The sequence below is a fragment of the Astyanax mexicanus genome, chromosome 8, assembly GCF_023375975.1.
Source record: "Astyanax mexicanus isolate ESR-SI-001 chromosome 8, AstMex3_surface, whole genome shotgun sequence".
Taxonomy (NCBI): Eukaryota; Metazoa; Chordata; class Actinopteri; order Characiformes; family Acestrorhamphidae; genus Astyanax; species Astyanax mexicanus.
The window spans coordinates 29,736,331-29,754,102 of NC_064415.1; the positions used below are offsets into that span (position 1 = coordinate 29,736,331).

Sequence of the window (17,772 nt, forward strand, 5' to 3'; positions counted from 1 at the left end):
ACAGAGAAAAACAGATCTCTTATGAGCAGCACCAGAGAGATGCCAATCATTGTGGTGACACAGTGGCAAAAAAACTCCCTTTAGGAGGAAGAAACCTTAGGAGGAATCAAGACTCAGTCAGAGGAACCCATCCTACTCGGGTCGATTCGCTCAGTACAAACAAATAACAGAACAAAAGAACAGTACAGTATATATAGACTGATGCAACTGTATAGTTTTAAAAATTAGCTTTTTAAATTTCATTTCTATCATTATTTTTTCTGTTCTGTAATCATAATAATATAGTGAATCTCTCACAGTAAAGGTGAGGTGGACAACACTCACCTTCATTCTATTGCCTTCTTGAAGGAACTGTGCCATTGACTTGGCCATTGCTTCAAAGAAGAACCAGGAGTACTGAAATATCAGAACAAAAAGCACAGTTAGAACAGGTTTAGAAAACAGAAAAGGACTAAGAACAGAGAACCTGAGATTTTAAGTCCAATGAACCAAGTGGTGCCTGTCACTAACTCAGCTCTCTTGGTTTGAGAAAATTGTGCAAAGCTAGTGAGAGTAAAATATCCACAATACTGCCTGCTGTTCAGAGACAAAACAGCAGTGTCAAGTAAAAAAATCTATTAACAGTCACATTACTGTTACATTACTTGTTATAGTCGCACATTTGTTTACAACACCTCCCCCAAACAAAAAATATATATTTAATTGCAGACAGTGTGAATCCAAGATATATTATTGTTTTACAAAATTTGAATAACAAGGGAGTGTATTCTGCTTATCTTCAGATTTCCTGCGATACCCTGAGTATATGTATATTACACTATTCAATTTGTATGTTTATTTTCATTGTAATTATAATCTATATCAGTGGACCTGGTGAGTTTGGAGCAACAGATAGATAGAAAACAAGAAAATGCAGAAGAACAAGGAGCATAAATACCAAAAAAAAATCTGTGGGTACATTCATCTTTAAAATATTCTTTGAAATGTTGGCTCAACTTAATTTAATGTGTACATCTACATCCATAACTGCACTTCAGGCCTCTAAAAACTCCAAAGAAGGGGGGATGGGGCTGATTAAGAGCTTTTTTTTACCTTAGTAATGAGGAAAACTAAATAGTTTGTGTCAAATAGGGAATGTAAACAAGTAACTACATTCATGGTTCTGTACAAACGTAGAATTCATGAAAAGCAGTGCAGTGAATCTCTACTCTGTCAACAGTTTTGTGAGAAAATTATGGAAACATTTGATAAATATGTTCCTTAAAGAAAGATTGGAAAAGAATTTGCCCATTTCTCCCTCTATGGTGCTTAATATCATTAAAGCATTCAAGAGATCAGAATACATTTCATAGAAAGTTCATAGAAGGCAGGAGCATAAGCCTGGGAATTTCTGTGCTCTCCAATCCCTCAGAGCTACATCTGTAGCTCCGCCCCCTCATTACCTGTACCCAGGTGTATTGTGTTTCCTATTCCTTCCATGTATATATATATTTTTAGTTAGTTTGTCAGTTCTTGTACATTTCTTTGTTAATTCAGGTTGCATGTCTCTTTGTCTCAAGTCTACTTCTTGTTGTTTTGGTTTCATTTTTCTGTTAATAAATATATTCGCATTTGCGTCCGCTCTCCATGTCCTCTCCTTGCTGCATTGCTTATTTGCATTATCCATGAACAAGTGCTTAAGAATGTTATCAGCAGTTAATCACTCATTACCTTCAGTAACTTGTTACAGGTGTTGAAGTCTGCAGTCTGCTTGAGAACAGCCGTCACAGTCGTGGCTAGAACTTCATGTGTGGTCACTGTGGAGTTTCCTGAAGCTGGGTTGTTTGTGAGGAACACATACTATGGGAGAAAATAGAGATGAATTATATAAAGATTTTTTTCAATTAAAGTTTTACACTGTAATTAGGATACTTGTTTAATGAATGTTAAAAACAATTGTGGTGTTGATTACAAAAAAAGAAATCTAATTAATCACAAAAGAATTCTGTGATTACTCACAATTAATCAAACTTTTTCTTCCTTAAGATTAAGCTTTTGATAGTAGGTATTTAAATGCGAATTAAACAAAATCAATGTTAGAAACACTTTGTATAATTGTATTAATCCCAACAATATTCTGGGACTAAATCATGGATACAATCATTATTATTTTTTTTATGCTAATGCTAATACTGTATTTTTGGTTTACACCTGGCATACTAGATCTATACAGGAAATGCACCAGCATAAAAACAAAGGGACCGAAAAGAAAGTACCTTCAGAAAAGAGCGCAGGTAATGCTCCAGTTCCTCCTCGTGACACAAGGAAACAATGTGAATGATTACACTGTGGAGAAATTTTCTAAATTAATACTCCAGTTCTGCACACAGACACACATTAACCTCTTACACCCTGATTCATGGACCACAATTACGTTTCTCACACTTAAAACTACCGGTACATAACATAATTTCTAAGACAGTGAGATTCCTAGGGGCGTACAGATACAATAAAATATTAACTATACAGTTTATCTGAAAAAATGTGGACAAAAAGAACAGTATTCCCTCAATAGTATTGAGCACAAAATTCTTGGATCAGTTCACACAAAAACTCCATGGTTCGTTACAATTGAACAATTTCGTTATCCTATTGTCTATATATTTATAGTTGTCTTAGTGGTTTAGTTTTCTTACTGTTTTGTTTTGCTTTTGCATTATCCTTTCTGTTTTGCTTTGGGATTACTCATTTGTTTAAATAAATCTTTAAATTACTTTTTTATTCTCGCTCTCATCTCTCAGCATCCATGACAGTACACAGTATTACAAAATTCAAACGCGATAAAAGTAGCTCCATCTTGTGATATTGCAATATTCTTAAATGCAGTCTATTCTGTATTTGTTTTGCTATTTACTGTAATTACTTTTAATAGTTTATTTGCATTTTATATACAAGCACTGAATATGCTGCAGTTTAGTTTTGTGGTAGATTTGTTACATTACTTTGTTACATTGTTATATTTATTTTTTATATAAAATGATGTCTTTCCGTGACTGTTTATATTTGTTTACGGTACATTTAATATGTATTTTGTTGCAGTAATTTATTGTTTACATTCATTTAAAAAATAAGTCTTGTTATATCAGCAAGAACATTATTGCAAAAACACCCTGAAATATTGTGATTATTTTGGGCCTATATTACCAACTACTAGTGTCGAAGGTATGTCCCTAATGGTGCAGTAGATTGTAATACAACAGCTTGAAATCCATGGTGCTTAACTGATTGTAAATAATCTATCTTAAATAAACATACAATGTCAGCTTTAGCTAGTAACTAGACTCGCAATGCATTCAGCAGCTGGTTATAGCCTTGGTCTCATTTAATGTAACATTCCTCTGCTTTGAGGTGAAGACTGACCGTGTACAGTTGACGCCGATCTCTTGAGGTTCTTTGCTTGGAGTGGTGAGAACTTGGAAAAGCTGCACCAGTACTGTGGGCAAGAACTTAATGATGACCTGAGTCTCCACAGCATGCAGGCACTGCCAGAGAAATAGAGGAAGAAAAAGAGCGTTTTTATTTGATTTATGATAGATAAAAACAAATGTATTATTTCACAAATTACTGTTTAGTTTTTGTTCCTTGAATCTCAGTACAGGAGCTTTCAAGAATGTCTCTGTAATGTTATTTCGAGAACTTCTCACCTTTAGGTATTTGATGAGCTCTGCTGGGTTTCCCTCTGAGGTCGACCTCATTAGCTGGCAGTACTGGAAGAACTTGTGAAGGTGCAAATCCTAGATTTGGGCCAAAGTCAAAAGCTAAATAAGTGCCACAATATCTGACATTTAATATTTATACCAACGTTTTACTGTAAAGACAAAAACAGTCTTTTTTAATAACCAGAAATAAAATTGTTTACCTGAGAGTAGATTGTTGATGCTGCATAGGTCTTTACTTTGAACAGCGGCTTGGCATTGTCTACCCACTTGATGTCTGGTGATGACTTGTAACAGAAATAAAAATAATAAATAATTAATGATCAACTTCATGCAGCATTCTGTAACATTCTAAACATAGATTTTTTTCTTTTATGCTTTCACACCTGCAATTTTAGCCTGGTAAAATCAGTTTGTGGTCTGTTTTCATCCTTGGTGTGATTTTTTTTGAGCAGGTGTGAAGACATGAATGCAGTTGCACTCAGGTGGCTTCTTTTAGCATTTTGGCATTCAGCATAGATAATTACTACAGCTGTGAAAAAATGCCATCTCTGGTGTTGATCCTTGTTAAACTGGATAGAAACTGGATAGTCCAGAACACAGGACCTCTTTCTGTATTTACTTCCTTGCTCCAGCTCCAGGTCTGACCAGTAAGTGCAGAGAATGTTCTTGCATGGGATGTTGTGAGGCATTTTAGGGCACTTGCATTTTCCCCTGTGTGAACCAAACCAAGCCACGGGTTGCTTAAAGTTTGCAAACTTGTTATCTGATTCAGATCAGTGCTAAGGAACTATATTTGTAAAAATGCCTTTAAATTGATGCACACAATTTCATTCAAAAGCTTGTATTCAACAGATCAAGTTATGTCTCATTTAAGTATTTAAAAGATTTAAAAAGACAGGACAACAGGGGAAATTTCCTAGACACCACTAAAAAATAAGGAAAATCACACCTAGGTGTGAATATTAAGTAAACATTACATTTCTGTTATAAAAATGTCTCAAATTTTAAATGAATGAACAATACAAAAGTTTAATTTAACATTAACTAAATTATCAACAATAATGTAGCTTTTATGATAGTAACAAGCTGAATAAGTAACCTGGCACAGGAGCTTAATACATATTAGTCTGGTGACCTATAAAAAATATTGAATTAGTCAACTGAAAAACGTCCATTCAGCCAAGAATCCAGTAAGTACTTTGTTTAAAGAAATGGAAAGCTCATTGGATTTTGACATGGGTTTAACAAGGTTCAACAAGATAAATATATGTGGCATTACAAAAGTAACGCTTGGGAGGAGAAACATAACCGAAGACCCTTTTTTTAATCTCACAACCTATAAATACGATCTCTGATCCCACCCTACTCTTCTGCTATTGCTCCTCCTAGCTCCATTTATCACAAGCAGAATTAACCTCAACTTCTGCCCACAGTATTGAGTTCTTCCCCCTCTCTTCAGTCCCTTCCCGAATAATCATACGCTGATAATATGTTCTGAACTAGCACGTCATAGCTAAAAATGGGAGAAAACCTACCCTTTTTGAGTCTTGATTCTTGTCATAGAGGTAACCAGCAGGCAGATTAGCAGATACAGGAAGTTGTAGATCTGAAGCCTGTAACTTTCCATCCTTCAGCAATGGCATCCAAGCATATCCCACTGGTAAAAAAAACACCACAAGATCTATTATGAGCTGGTTTACTAGTTTTACAATGCTACAAACACTACAATTAAACAACAAAGCTGATTTGTTGAGTTTTACAACTATACTGTTACATCTTACATATTGTGTCTATGATACATTAAAGGATACCTTTCATTCACTCTTTGATCCATAATAGACATTAAGCTTCTAAAAACAGCATACCGGTATTTAAAAAACACTGATTAAAACACTGACTGACTATATATTATTATTATTTATTTAATTTTTTTTCAGGGTTCTTGCACCATTTTAAAAGTCAAATTTAATGCTTTTTAATACCTTTTAAGACCTTAATAAATATAATTCAAGACCCAAAAATGTAGTCATAGTTTTTTTGGTAACCTTAGTTCTTAAAAATGAATACACCCTTTACAAATGTAAATATTTTAATAAATAGTTCCATGAACACTATAAACAAACCTAAAATCCTCAATTTTTAAGTCTTCAAAGAGATATTTCTCAAACCCATTAAAGCCATTACAGTATTTAGATCAGCTACAATTCCCTACTTTCTTCAGTTAACAAATATATTCAAATCATCCTTCAAGCTACAGTAATATATATTTAAATAGATTTAAAGCTGTAGAGCTGTAGGCCGCAGGAGGTGTTCTTATTTCTCTGCAGGATAGAGCTAAATCAGTGTTTCACTCTCTTCTTTGTCAGTTCTGTTTAGCACGGCGCTCTGCAGCGGCCTTTAGCGGTATGGCGGTATTAAAGAAACACATACTGGTTTAAGTTCTCCACATGGTGCCAAATGAACCAGTATACCGGCCAGCACTATTATTCAAGGTAATTCTACCTCATTTAAGACACTGATAAAATACCAAGATTGTGCAGATCTGTCCTCAAAGCTAAATGTGTTACTTTTAAACAACAATTAAAACACTCTGTTAAAAATACCATATTGTGTGAAGTGTATATTGTACATTATGAGTAACAAGCATTATATTAATAAAGCCCTAATGGACATTTATTCAAGTACTCTCTTACCCAAGGTCTCTACTCCCTCTCTCTTTTTGGAGCTGGCTTTGTTGCTGAGCTCACAGCTGATGTGAAAGAAGGTGAAAAGAATGTGGTGCTTCTCATGAACATGGACTGGCAACTCGATCTTAATCTGCAGACAAAGAAAAAAGGAAATCAATAGGGATTAATCACATCATAGCATCATAATAATAAAAGGTGTAAAATTACTAAACAATGGACTAAAACCCGAAACTAAACACGATTTTTGTCAAACATTTGTGGATGGGCTGAACATGTTTCCCTGTAAAGCTGCTTTGTGACATTTGTTGTAAAAAGCACTATATAAATTAAATTGAATTTAATTTAATTGAATGTTTTTTTTTACCAATGCATAAATAGACTAAATGTAGTTTTGTCTTGCTTTTTAAAGAACCATAATGAGAATATTTTGGAATTGTAAAAAAACTAGCTCTATAACATTAAATGGGCAATATCAGGGTCAGCAACAGCTTTAGAAGTCATGTCCCCATCAAATGTACAATAAGTAGATATTGCAATTATTTTGACTAGTAAAAATACTATAGCACAATATGGCTTCAAAATAATTAGTAATTGTGTAATATAAATTATTTGGTCTTTTATTTATAACCTTTTGATAGAATATTTGGTGCATATGTACATAATATGTATCACTTTTAGTGATTATTCACCTGTTCACTTATCATTTAAACTCAATTGAACTCATTACTGCCTTCTGCCACAAGATGGCACCCATAGGCCCAGTATCTAGTAAAGAGATGTAACATCTAGCTTCGGTTCTCAGGCTCACCAATCTGTCCAAGTTGTTCAGATAAGACCTGTATATTTTTAGAAGCACGTATCTGTATGAAATCATCACACTGATCCTGCAATACATCCTTACTAGAATTCTTTCCACAGACTGAACAGTTCCTCTGACAAATACAGTGTACAGAGTTGAGCATTATCTTTCTCGTCTGTACTCTCATACACTTATGCTGCCGGTAAACTGCCGCTGACTCCTTGCTCACTGATGCACAGCTGATTACAAAGGTCATTGTTTAACACGCTTATTCGCTCTGCCACAGTAAACGCAGTTAGGAGTATGAAGCATGCAGCCTTTATAGGAACTGTTCGTCAGTAATTGGCTTCCCTGCTCACCACACAGCTTGCCTCAACCTGGTGGATCACTTTATCTGTTCACTCAGTAGAAATTCTGCTTTAAGGACAGATCTCAGTAAGGCTGAACTATCAGTCTCTTCTTTTCCTCGTACCAAGCATGCTGTTCTGCGTGTTTAGTTATGTAATGATTGTGAAGATTGTTTTTAAAGACAAGTTTTTTTTGCAGTGAATGGTGAGCTTGAGATATGCTGCCAGTAGGCTGGGTTTGGCCAGCTTGTTCTTACCTGGCAAAAATCTAGATAATCTGGTTTTAGAACAATAAACAAATGATGATAAATTAAGATGAAAGATAACTACTGTTATTTCCTGTAATATTTTAATTCTCTTGATATATACGAAACACTAAGAAAATCTGAATTGGGTTTAGAACATTAGTTTTTGACATTATTAAACCCTAAGAGTGTCCTAAAGACAAAGATAATTTACTCTCCTAACATCTCTAGCAAACTAACTACTTTCAACCGTATTCCCAATATTAACTTTTGGCTTCTTTGAGACTCTGCTAAATGTTTATTTTTTGCCTTGGATTGTCATGTCCTCTATTGCTTATGTACCTCATTATTTTCAAGGATTCAAGGAGACTTTATTGTCATTCACATAACATGTGGTACATGAGGTGAAACGAAATTGTGATCCCACGGTCCAGTTTACACCCAAGAGCAAAGGTTAAAATAGATAAATATAGTAAAAATAAAATAAAGTAAAAAAGAACAGAATAAAATAGAATAGAATAAAATAGATATCAATATAAATCCACAAAAATAGGGGGAGTAGGCAGGTAGCAGCAACATGAAGTCCAGAGTGCAACTTTACTGTAGCAGTAATTTACTGCTTTACTGCTTTGCATTAAAGCACCCACTAAATACAATGTAATGTAATGCAATAAAATAGTCCCTTCTTGTTTAATTAAACATTACAACTGCTTTAATCCACACTAAGTAGAATTATGAAGATTATTAACCAATTTTTATCTTATTCTGTGGGAACCCTATTAACGCAATGAAGCGTAATTCTCCCTCCCACCACAAGATGGCACAGATAGACCGTCCAACCCAAAAATATTGTTGCATGGGGATGACGTTTCCACTTCCTGACATCATGAGGCATAGTCCAGCCTGCTACTGTGTCTGTGTGAATTATGAAATGAAATTCAATCTCAAGCCCTCAGTGAAGGAAAAAAAGAACATGAGAGTGTTTACAGCTCAAGGGATTTTTAGTGGGGAGGTCTTGTGACTAGTCATGTAACCAGATTGAACAAAAATGACCTCTGTTTGTGTTTATTCGTTAATAAAATTTGGATATAAAATGACTCAATACTTCTCTATTTTCTCAGAATCAGTTTCTGTTCATAGTTCAGTCTTATCCAGTGTTTTGCAATATCAGGAGGAACTCACTGGTAAAATCTCATTTTAATGAAACAGGAAGGAAAAAATAAGTAATAAACTGGTTTGACTTATTAAATTTGACTTATCAACCATAGTAGGGTTGCCAACTTTCAGAAATAAATATAAGGGACGCTCACCACGGTGCTGTAGGGCCATGATGCAGCAAGGGTTTGTTTTATTTTGTGCTGATGTTTTTTATTAAAGGGGTGATCAAAAAAGCAGTTTGTTGTACTTAAAGCTTGAAATACTTTATTAACAATGAACACATTCTCTTACAAAGTATGGTTATTTCAATCTTAAATTAAATCTGTTTGTGTGAAGTGTGCAACAATAAACTTTTAAAATATAAGCTAAATAAATTGAGAACTTGATATTTTAACCATATTTTACAGATTATTAGGCGCACTATCAATAAACAATCTGTTTTTTTTCTGGCCTATTTTCATACATAAGGCGCACCGGAATATAAGGCTCATTTTAAGCAACAATAAAACATTTTCTTTCAAAGTCAAACGAGCGCTGGATGTTAATCTACACAGATGTCTCTCCTGAAAACTGTTTATTTGTGTGAGTAAAGCACTTCTGTTTATTTACAGTAAGCTTACATTTTCAATATTTTAGTGTTGTTAGCAGCTCTTAGCGCTAGTAAATGCCGCCCAACAGCGCTACACTGAGGAATCCTGAGTGTTCCAGCAAGTCAGGAACACTCACAGTCCGTTATACTCACCTCTAAACAGTGAAAGAGCTTGCGCTGCAGTTAGCGGCTAATGCTAATAATGCTCCAGTCTTGGTGCTGGAGAAACTTTCCTAAAACGCATTATAAGGCTGCACTTCAGCAGAGTGGCTTTACGGCTCCTTTCAACCTGACGGGTTCAATTCATACGTAAAGGTACACCAGATTATTAGGCGCACTAACGATTTTTGGAAAAATTAAAGGAATTTAAGTGTCCCTTATAGTGTGAAAAATACAGTAATTCTGTTTGAAACCTGGGGACATTTTTACTTAAATCTGCTGTATTTGTCTGCTGCATAGGACATTCATTTGACTTTAACATTATTACTGATTAATGATCATTACTGTTAAATTCAAATGATGTGTGTGTAATAGAGATGTGTTTTTGACTCAATAAGGGGTGTAAAAATTAACTGCCAAATATGGGTTGGGTGGCAACCCAAAACCACACTGACCAATCTCTATATTATTTTGAGGTGCACTGTAATGTTAATATGAGGATCACAAAATAGGATATCACAAAATAAGAAACCTTACCTCATCATAAAATTCAGGGCTTTGGTTATGATGCAACACAGCAGCAAAAGCACTAGTGGTGAAAAGTGGTCCTCCAGGCTTGCCAAATATACACTAAAAAAAGATAAGAGGAGCAAATACACAGCTTTAGAACTAATGTGGGTCGAGCAAACTAATTCAGATTCTACACACTAAAATCCGCAGTGCTGAAGGATGTCTTTCGCTATACATATACATCCAGTTAATCCAGCATTATAGGATTTAATGTAATATTACTGAGTTTAATTCACGAATGTAGGCTAAATTCAGCTCTAGTGATTATCACGTGTAATTTAAATAAACTGGAAAACCACATGCAGTACAAGCCATTTATGTTTACCTTCACTGGGCCAGCTCCCTCATCATCTGAATCTTTAAACTGCACACAAACAGCAATGTTCCTTGCCTACAAAACAGATAGGCAGACAGTACAACTGACACAAGTGTACTCTTTAGTTTAATATACATTACTGTATATTTATCACATTCTTTTATGTTCACATTTCCACTGATTATGAAAAAGAAACACTAAGTCTCATTGCAGTGTAGATAGACTCCTGGACTAAATTCTGGACTTAATTTAATTTAGTCAGCAAATTCCACACATTATGTCTGTAGCACTTTGCACATTACCTTAGCAAATGTCTTCTGGTTCTCATATTTGAGCTGCAGGGGGTAGATGTAGAGGTGGTTCTTATAGATGGTGAAAGGGTGATTGTACTTGGCTTCTTCTGGGACAAACTCCTCCACCTCCACAGAGACTTTCTCACACTGCTCATCAAATGGCTTCACTGGGATGTAAGAAGAGTTGACTGAATCTGTAAAAGAAATAGCATTACTCAAATATATACTTTAAAGAGATTAAAGGTGTTTTTTTCTTAAGAGTGCAGACCATGGTTCAAACCAATGTTTGCAATGTTTATGTTACATTGTATAAATTTAGCCCAGTTAGTTTTGGGTACACACCACAGATTAGTGAGCACAATAAGCAACATCTGGTCATCATCACCTAGGTGGGCTGCATCTTACTATATATATATTTTTTTTTTATATATATAATTGTATTTCTAATTTTTTTCTAATTTATACAGCCAATTACTCAACCCACTCATTAGGAATCCCCCTATCACTAGTGATGCCCCAACACTAGCACATGAAGACTAGCAGATGCCTCCTCCGATACATGTGAAGTCAGACAGCGCCTCTTTTTGAACTGCTGCTGATGCATCATTGTCGAGTAGCATCACTCGGTTCTGACACATCAGCTCACAGACGCCTTGTTTAGAGCGACGTCACCCTTTGGAGTGATGTGGGGAGAGAGCACCATCTACCCACCCAGAGAGAGCAAGGCTAATTGTGCTCTCTCTCAGGGCTCCGGTAGCTGATGGCAAGCTACATGAACTGGATTCGAACCGGTGATCTCCTGATCATAGTGGCAGTGCTTAGCCTGCTGGACCACTCAGTTATACTTCATACTTGATATTGTTTGATCCATAGAAAGACGCGTGTCAAGCGCTTTCATACCGCAAACAAACTAAAACATGGCTCAGTGAATTTATTCCAAGACCAGCTCTTTTGGTTGGAACAAATTTTGTCCTTAGGTCTGGACAGTGATTTGGGGTGAAAAATTATTTCCAGATCATTTGCAGCATTTCTGTTGATCCAGCATTTCATCATCATGACTTTTCTTCATGTCAGAACTGCCAAATTCAAAAAGTGAAATATTATGAACTAAATATATTAGTTTAAAGGAAATATAATATGCTACAGTATGGAATATGAAAGGAAATATGAGACATTTCAGTAGGGACATTGGGAGTACAAATTCTCATTTACATTACAAAAAGCAGCACACAGAAATGCAGCTGTACTTTCTAAAGAAGCACATGCTGCTATACCATTCAGATGCCTGCAGTTCTAACCACTCTGTGACTCTTTACATTAAAGAACATATAGATATTCATTATCAAGAACAGAATGTAATTTAGACTTCAAGCATTGACCTTTTACTGACAAGTGTTTGGCTATAACAGATTACTTGACATGATCTAAGCTGTAATTCCAACTTCTGATCTTAATAAAAAATATATAGTTATGTTTATATACATAAACAAATTATATGATTTTAATATTACTAAACAGATTAAATTACACAATTTTATATTTGATATTTTCAGAGTTAAATAAAATTTAGCTGAAAAGAAAACTACAGCGCTGGATCAAGAAGACTTACTTGACAAGTCTGGAGGCACACATTCAACGCTGACATTCAGTTGCCCTGGAATTATCTGCATCTTGCTTTTTTCTGGTCTGTTAACAGAAAAACAAGGGCAAACAAAGTTCTAGATTTGAAAACCACTTTAAAGAAACAGCTTGTGCTCGTTACTTAGACCAATAGAGGTATGCCAGAAAATGGGAGCTCAATTACGACTGGTCATTTAATCCATCTTCAGTATCAGGATTACATTTGAATAAGATCAAACCACATAAAAGTGTGAACACAACCAAGACATGTTTAAAACTGATGCAAATCCTATCACTGGTTTGAGCCCTTTTTGAGCCACATGTAATAGCAGTGTAAACGCACCTCTCCAAGATGCATTGGACAAACAAAACTCAACAATAACAATTGCTGTGAAACCGTCAAAACAAGCCATCTGATTTCAGTCTAGATGGAGAAGAATTTGACTACCAAGTGTAAATGCATGGGGTTTAAATCTTATCTGAATCCACTAGTCACGAGAAGTGACCAGGTGTCCCTCAAATTGCTTGCAATTCACAACAAAACTTAATTTAAAAAATCACAAAGAACACAGTGTTACAGTGATTGACTAAAACAGCACACACACACACACTTACTTCCTGATATCGAGCAGAAATTTGATGAGGTCTTCTGTAGAGATTTTATTGCTGTCCTGTCGATACAGTGGGGAAAATTTTCCATCCATGTCCAAGCTTCCTTGAGCATCTTTAAACACCTGCCTAGAAAAATAAAAATGTATGGTGTAAATATAAACATTAAACATATAAACCTTATATATATATATATATATATATATATATATATATATATATATATATATATATATATATATATATATATATATAAACAACATCTAGCTAGAACTGAAATCACATCCATATTCAATGAAGAGACCTCATATGCATATTCTACAGGTTAGTGTATAGTTCTTTAGAAAATCATGGGAAAAAATACATGACCCATGTGCCATGACATCTGGCATGTCAATGTATTTATTATGAATTTAAAGACAATATATACACTCAATATATTCCTATAAAAAAGCACATGCTTACTTTGCAGCCCAAGCAAAGGGCATCCTGTATTGGCCAAGTCTCTGACATGTCTGCTTGGCTGTCTTCAGTACCTTCTGGACTGTCTGTTGGTGACACACATAAAATACATAAAATAAAACTACAGCAACATTTACACAAAAACAGGATAGTTGGTACTGTCTTTAGGTGATGCTCACATACACAAATTATAAAAATACTAAATACTTTCAGAAACAGCAGGAAAGTTAGCATCTCTTACATCTGAGTTAATTCCGTTAAAAACAAAACAACAACTGGTAAAATATGATAAATATTTACTTTAAATAATTTACCATAGCTAATATAGACTAATATTCCAATACAAGATATCAATGGACTTTCACAAGACTTCAGAATATTTATGGATGGAAAAACACAAGTTCCACTCTCTTTCCACTGTCAAATTGCTCTCTTTTATGTCTCAGCATTATCGTATTCCAGCATTATTATACCCCTTTCAGTTCCTCCATTAGCCCACCACTTTAACTGTATATACACTTTGTGTGTGTGTGTGTGTGTATGTATGTGGTCTTGGAAATGGTTATTATTTATTTATAGTGAACCATACACACCTTACTCATGTCTGATGTTTTAACGTAGGGCTCAGCGCAGTGAGTGATGCCATTCTGCAGAACCTTCTCCACTCGGGCCACCAGGAATATGTCTGTGTGGGGGTTGGTCACAGAGAACACACCCTAAAGAGATATGACAGAGGTATACTTATTATTATTTATATATAGAAAGTATATATATATATATAGAAAGTATATATATATATATATACACGTATATATATATATATATATATATATATATATATATATATATATATATATATGCTTTCTATTAAATGGATCAATTCATACAGTAAAATATTAAACAATGATAATGAATTCTTACAGTAAAAGAAGCAGGGTTCCTCAATACTTATTATACTGTACTCTGTTTCACACACAGTCACAGAATATTCACTATCAAAACGGGCCTTATGTGAACCCCAACAACATTCCACTCCCATCATGTGGTCTTTACAACGCATCAGGAGGTACACCACCTTCCAGCTTCATGTTTCCCACAACAATAGTTCACCCGAATGCCATCAGCGTTGGTAATCGTGGTAGGTGGGAACATGAGACACAGAACATTCCTCCACCAACTGGGGAGCAATTCACTACACACCACATCGCAGGTAAGTCCAAAATCAAATTATAACATCAGGAAATAAAGTCATTATTATAATACGATTTAAAATTCTGTATTGTTTAAAAAACATTTCTTTTACTTTTAGATCAGGATAGGTGAGGATACAGCCAATACTACCAAATTACAGACATATTTCATCCACTGCCTGGGTACTCCAGATATACCAGGCAATAACAGTTATAAGAAAGCAATTTCTTTAACAAATCATCATGAAAATATTTCCAGATATTCTAGGCATCCTCATAGAGCAGATCACACCTGACAATGGCTTGGACGCTTCAGACGGACACCTCGTCAATCTAGATGGTAAACTATTTCCATGTTGTTTACAAAAAGCATTAAATATCATAAAACAAACAAAAAAATACAGTTTACAAATACAAACGACTGGTCTAACATTTTAGAACACCCCCATTTGTTCCCTACAACAACTTAAAAAATATATCAATATTAGTGTATTGTAAAAGTATATTGAAAAAAAATATATATATATATTATTTTAAAAATAAGGGGGTGATTTTTGGCAAACAATTCACAGGCTTATAGCTGTTAAGGAGCAATGGAAATCAACTGAGCTTTGTAAATGGATTTAAAAAAAAATTATTTACAAAGTCTTTGTGGAACAGGTTGTGTTACTGCAATCTCTACTGTAGCATTTACACACTTACACACAGCACATTCACACTTTCATCATAATAACTAGAAAAAAACAGGGATAACTTCAAACTATTAAAATTTGAAAGATTTACTTTAAAGAAATTACAGGTGAAGCCAGGCAGCGGACATTGATAGTTTCTACACCTTCAAAAGACTCTTAAAAACTGGAGTAAGCTGGTATAGTTTCAACAGAAGAATTAGAGGTGCAGAAACAAAGACATTTAGATTAGAAAATAAAAAAGCAGTTTGTCTGGGTCATACAGCACTGCTACTGGACAACCAAAAAATAGGGGCGTTCTAAAACTTGTGACCGGTAGTGTATATATCTGGATATATCCTAGCAGGTATTACAAGGTAATAAATGTTAGTTTTGTTAAAGAGAGGTACAAGGTTTCTGAATCAGGCATCACTGTGCGATGACAAATGATGACAAATGGTAGAAAAAAAATCATGATTTATTGACTGTACTTGGCCTTTTAGTGCTTACAAGCTTAGCATTTTTTGAACATATATCTTTCTACACAGCATTGTTAAATTTTTCTCTTGTGGAAAAAGCACATCTTTATCCCACCCCCCTACTAAGACAGCCAATGGCAGCAGTGACATTTATTTCACAAAATTGGCACATCCAAAAACTTAGAAAAATAGAAATATTATAAATAAAGATAGATTTCTTTTAAAATGACCAGCATATTCAATATAAATATTAATATGCAAGGAATAATTAATAATTACGCAGTGCTTTAGTTATGTGTTGCATTCTTGGATCTCAACAGCTAGGCTACATTCCACTCCCACCATGGGGTCTTTACAATGCCTCAGGAGATCCACCATCTTCCAGCTTCATGTTTCCCACAAAATAGGTGAGCAAATGACATGCAGCTCTCCCCTCCCCCAACTGAGTACAGTTCACTGCAGGTCACTAAAAACACCAGCACAGGTTAGATTCATAATTCTGTATCATAAAAATACTCATTTTGTTTGGTAGCACTTTACATGGAGTTTAGGGGATTTATTACAAAAAAAAAAAACAGTTTATGTTTATTGGTATATGTTCCTGGGGAAACTTGGCCCTAAGAAGGTCTTTTTAATTACTTTAATAATTATTATAATTTTAATCATTACAAAGAAAATCACTTAAAACTTAAAAGCATGTGATACAAAATTTAGTTCTGTTCTATTCTGAAAATTACAAAATACTGGCTATTGTTTCTGAAAGCTTAAAATTTTAAAATGAAACCTTTTAATTATATAGCATCATTTGTCAGGAATATAAAGAGGAACTTCGCTAAAGATGATAAACTTGCCAGACCTCAAACTAAATAAACTACAGAGTCAAATCATCATCCAAAATATGATCCTATATTTTAATCTGATAGCTTCTATGTCTATGTCAAAATAAATCTACTTATATTCCAAATGAGTTATGCTTGTTTCACCGATTAAGATCTTCAGTAGCTGATAAAGCTTTAAGATTAAAGTGACAGTAATGATTTAAAAAAGTAATCAATTATTTAATTTTTAAATAATTTAATTTAATTTAACAGACTGCATGCTATGTGCTCATTGTAGGCATTACAATTCAGCCCAATGTGGTAAAATGAGTGATGCAACTTTAAAATTGATCTTTACTGGAACTAAGAAGCGTAAACTATAAGTGTAGCCACAGATAATTATCCTTCCTCAGTCAGACTTTCTTCAGACAGTTAGTTTGGCAGCTAATATTTCTTTTAACCACATCATCAGACCTAGAATGGGTGTTTCTGCACACTCACGATGCTGAACCAAGCTGAGAAAGATTGTAAAGGACCTCAGTCATCCCAAAAAAGAACTCTCTTTTTTGTGGTCAGGGAATCATTTTCGCCCCTGAAGGCGAGCACAGAAAGGATGAGGAAGCTTCTTCCCCCAGGTCATTCAGGCTCTTAAACAGGACCACAACTTGGAATAACTCATCACGTGTGACTATTATATTACTTCCTGCTCAGTTGAATACTTTTGCACATTTTGTGCATTTTACACTACTCTATATTGTAGACCACCTTATTTCTACATTATTACATTTCAGAGTATATATTGCTATATTACGTAAATTCAGTGTCCATAATGTTGTTTCATTCCAACATATTATTAGTTATAATATCATCTCCCTATATACTGTGAAGACCCCATGGGCCCCCTTCAGGTACTACTCTGCCAGTGCACGGGCAGGGCTAGGCCTGATTGGTTAATTACTACGTGAGTTCACCTGTGCAGGTAAACGGCATATATGCTGGGGGTTTGTCTCTCCCCAGGAGGCACCTTCTTTGTGTTGACAAGTTTATTTTTCTTTCTCCCTCTCC

At 34.8% G+C, this 17,772-nt stretch overlaps 1 protein-coding gene across 3 annotated transcripts in view; it reads right to left on the reverse strand.

The window, feature by feature from the left end:
• Positions 1-17,772, reverse strand: part of dock11 (dedicator of cytokinesis 11) — a 122,329-nt gene that overhangs the window by 67,789 nt on the left and 36,768 nt on the right. For all 3 annotated transcript variants that reach the window (XM_007255754.4, XM_007255753.4, XM_049482473.1), the window contains exons 13-27: positions 14,146-14,268; positions 13,556-13,638; positions 13,097-13,219; positions 12,471-12,547; positions 10,871-11,055; positions 10,578-10,643; positions 10,220-10,312; positions 6,392-6,515; positions 5,234-5,355; positions 3,899-3,982; positions 3,684-3,773; positions 3,400-3,521; positions 2,256-2,325; positions 1,711-1,839; positions 325-396 (exon numbers count right to left, since the gene is read on the reverse strand). In XM_007255754.4, coding sequence (XP_007255816.3) covers positions 325-396; positions 1,711-1,839; positions 2,256-2,325; positions 3,400-3,521; positions 3,684-3,773; positions 3,899-3,982; positions 5,234-5,355; positions 6,392-6,515; positions 10,220-10,312; positions 10,578-10,643; positions 10,871-11,055; positions 12,471-12,547; positions 13,097-13,219; positions 13,556-13,638; positions 14,146-14,268 — 1,563 coding nt within the window. The remainder of the gene's footprint in view (positions 1-324; positions 397-1,710; positions 1,840-2,255; positions 2,326-3,399; positions 3,522-3,683; positions 3,774-3,898; positions 3,983-5,233; positions 5,356-6,391; positions 6,516-10,219; positions 10,313-10,577; positions 10,644-10,870; positions 11,056-12,470; positions 12,548-13,096; positions 13,220-13,555; positions 13,639-14,145; positions 14,269-17,772) is intronic.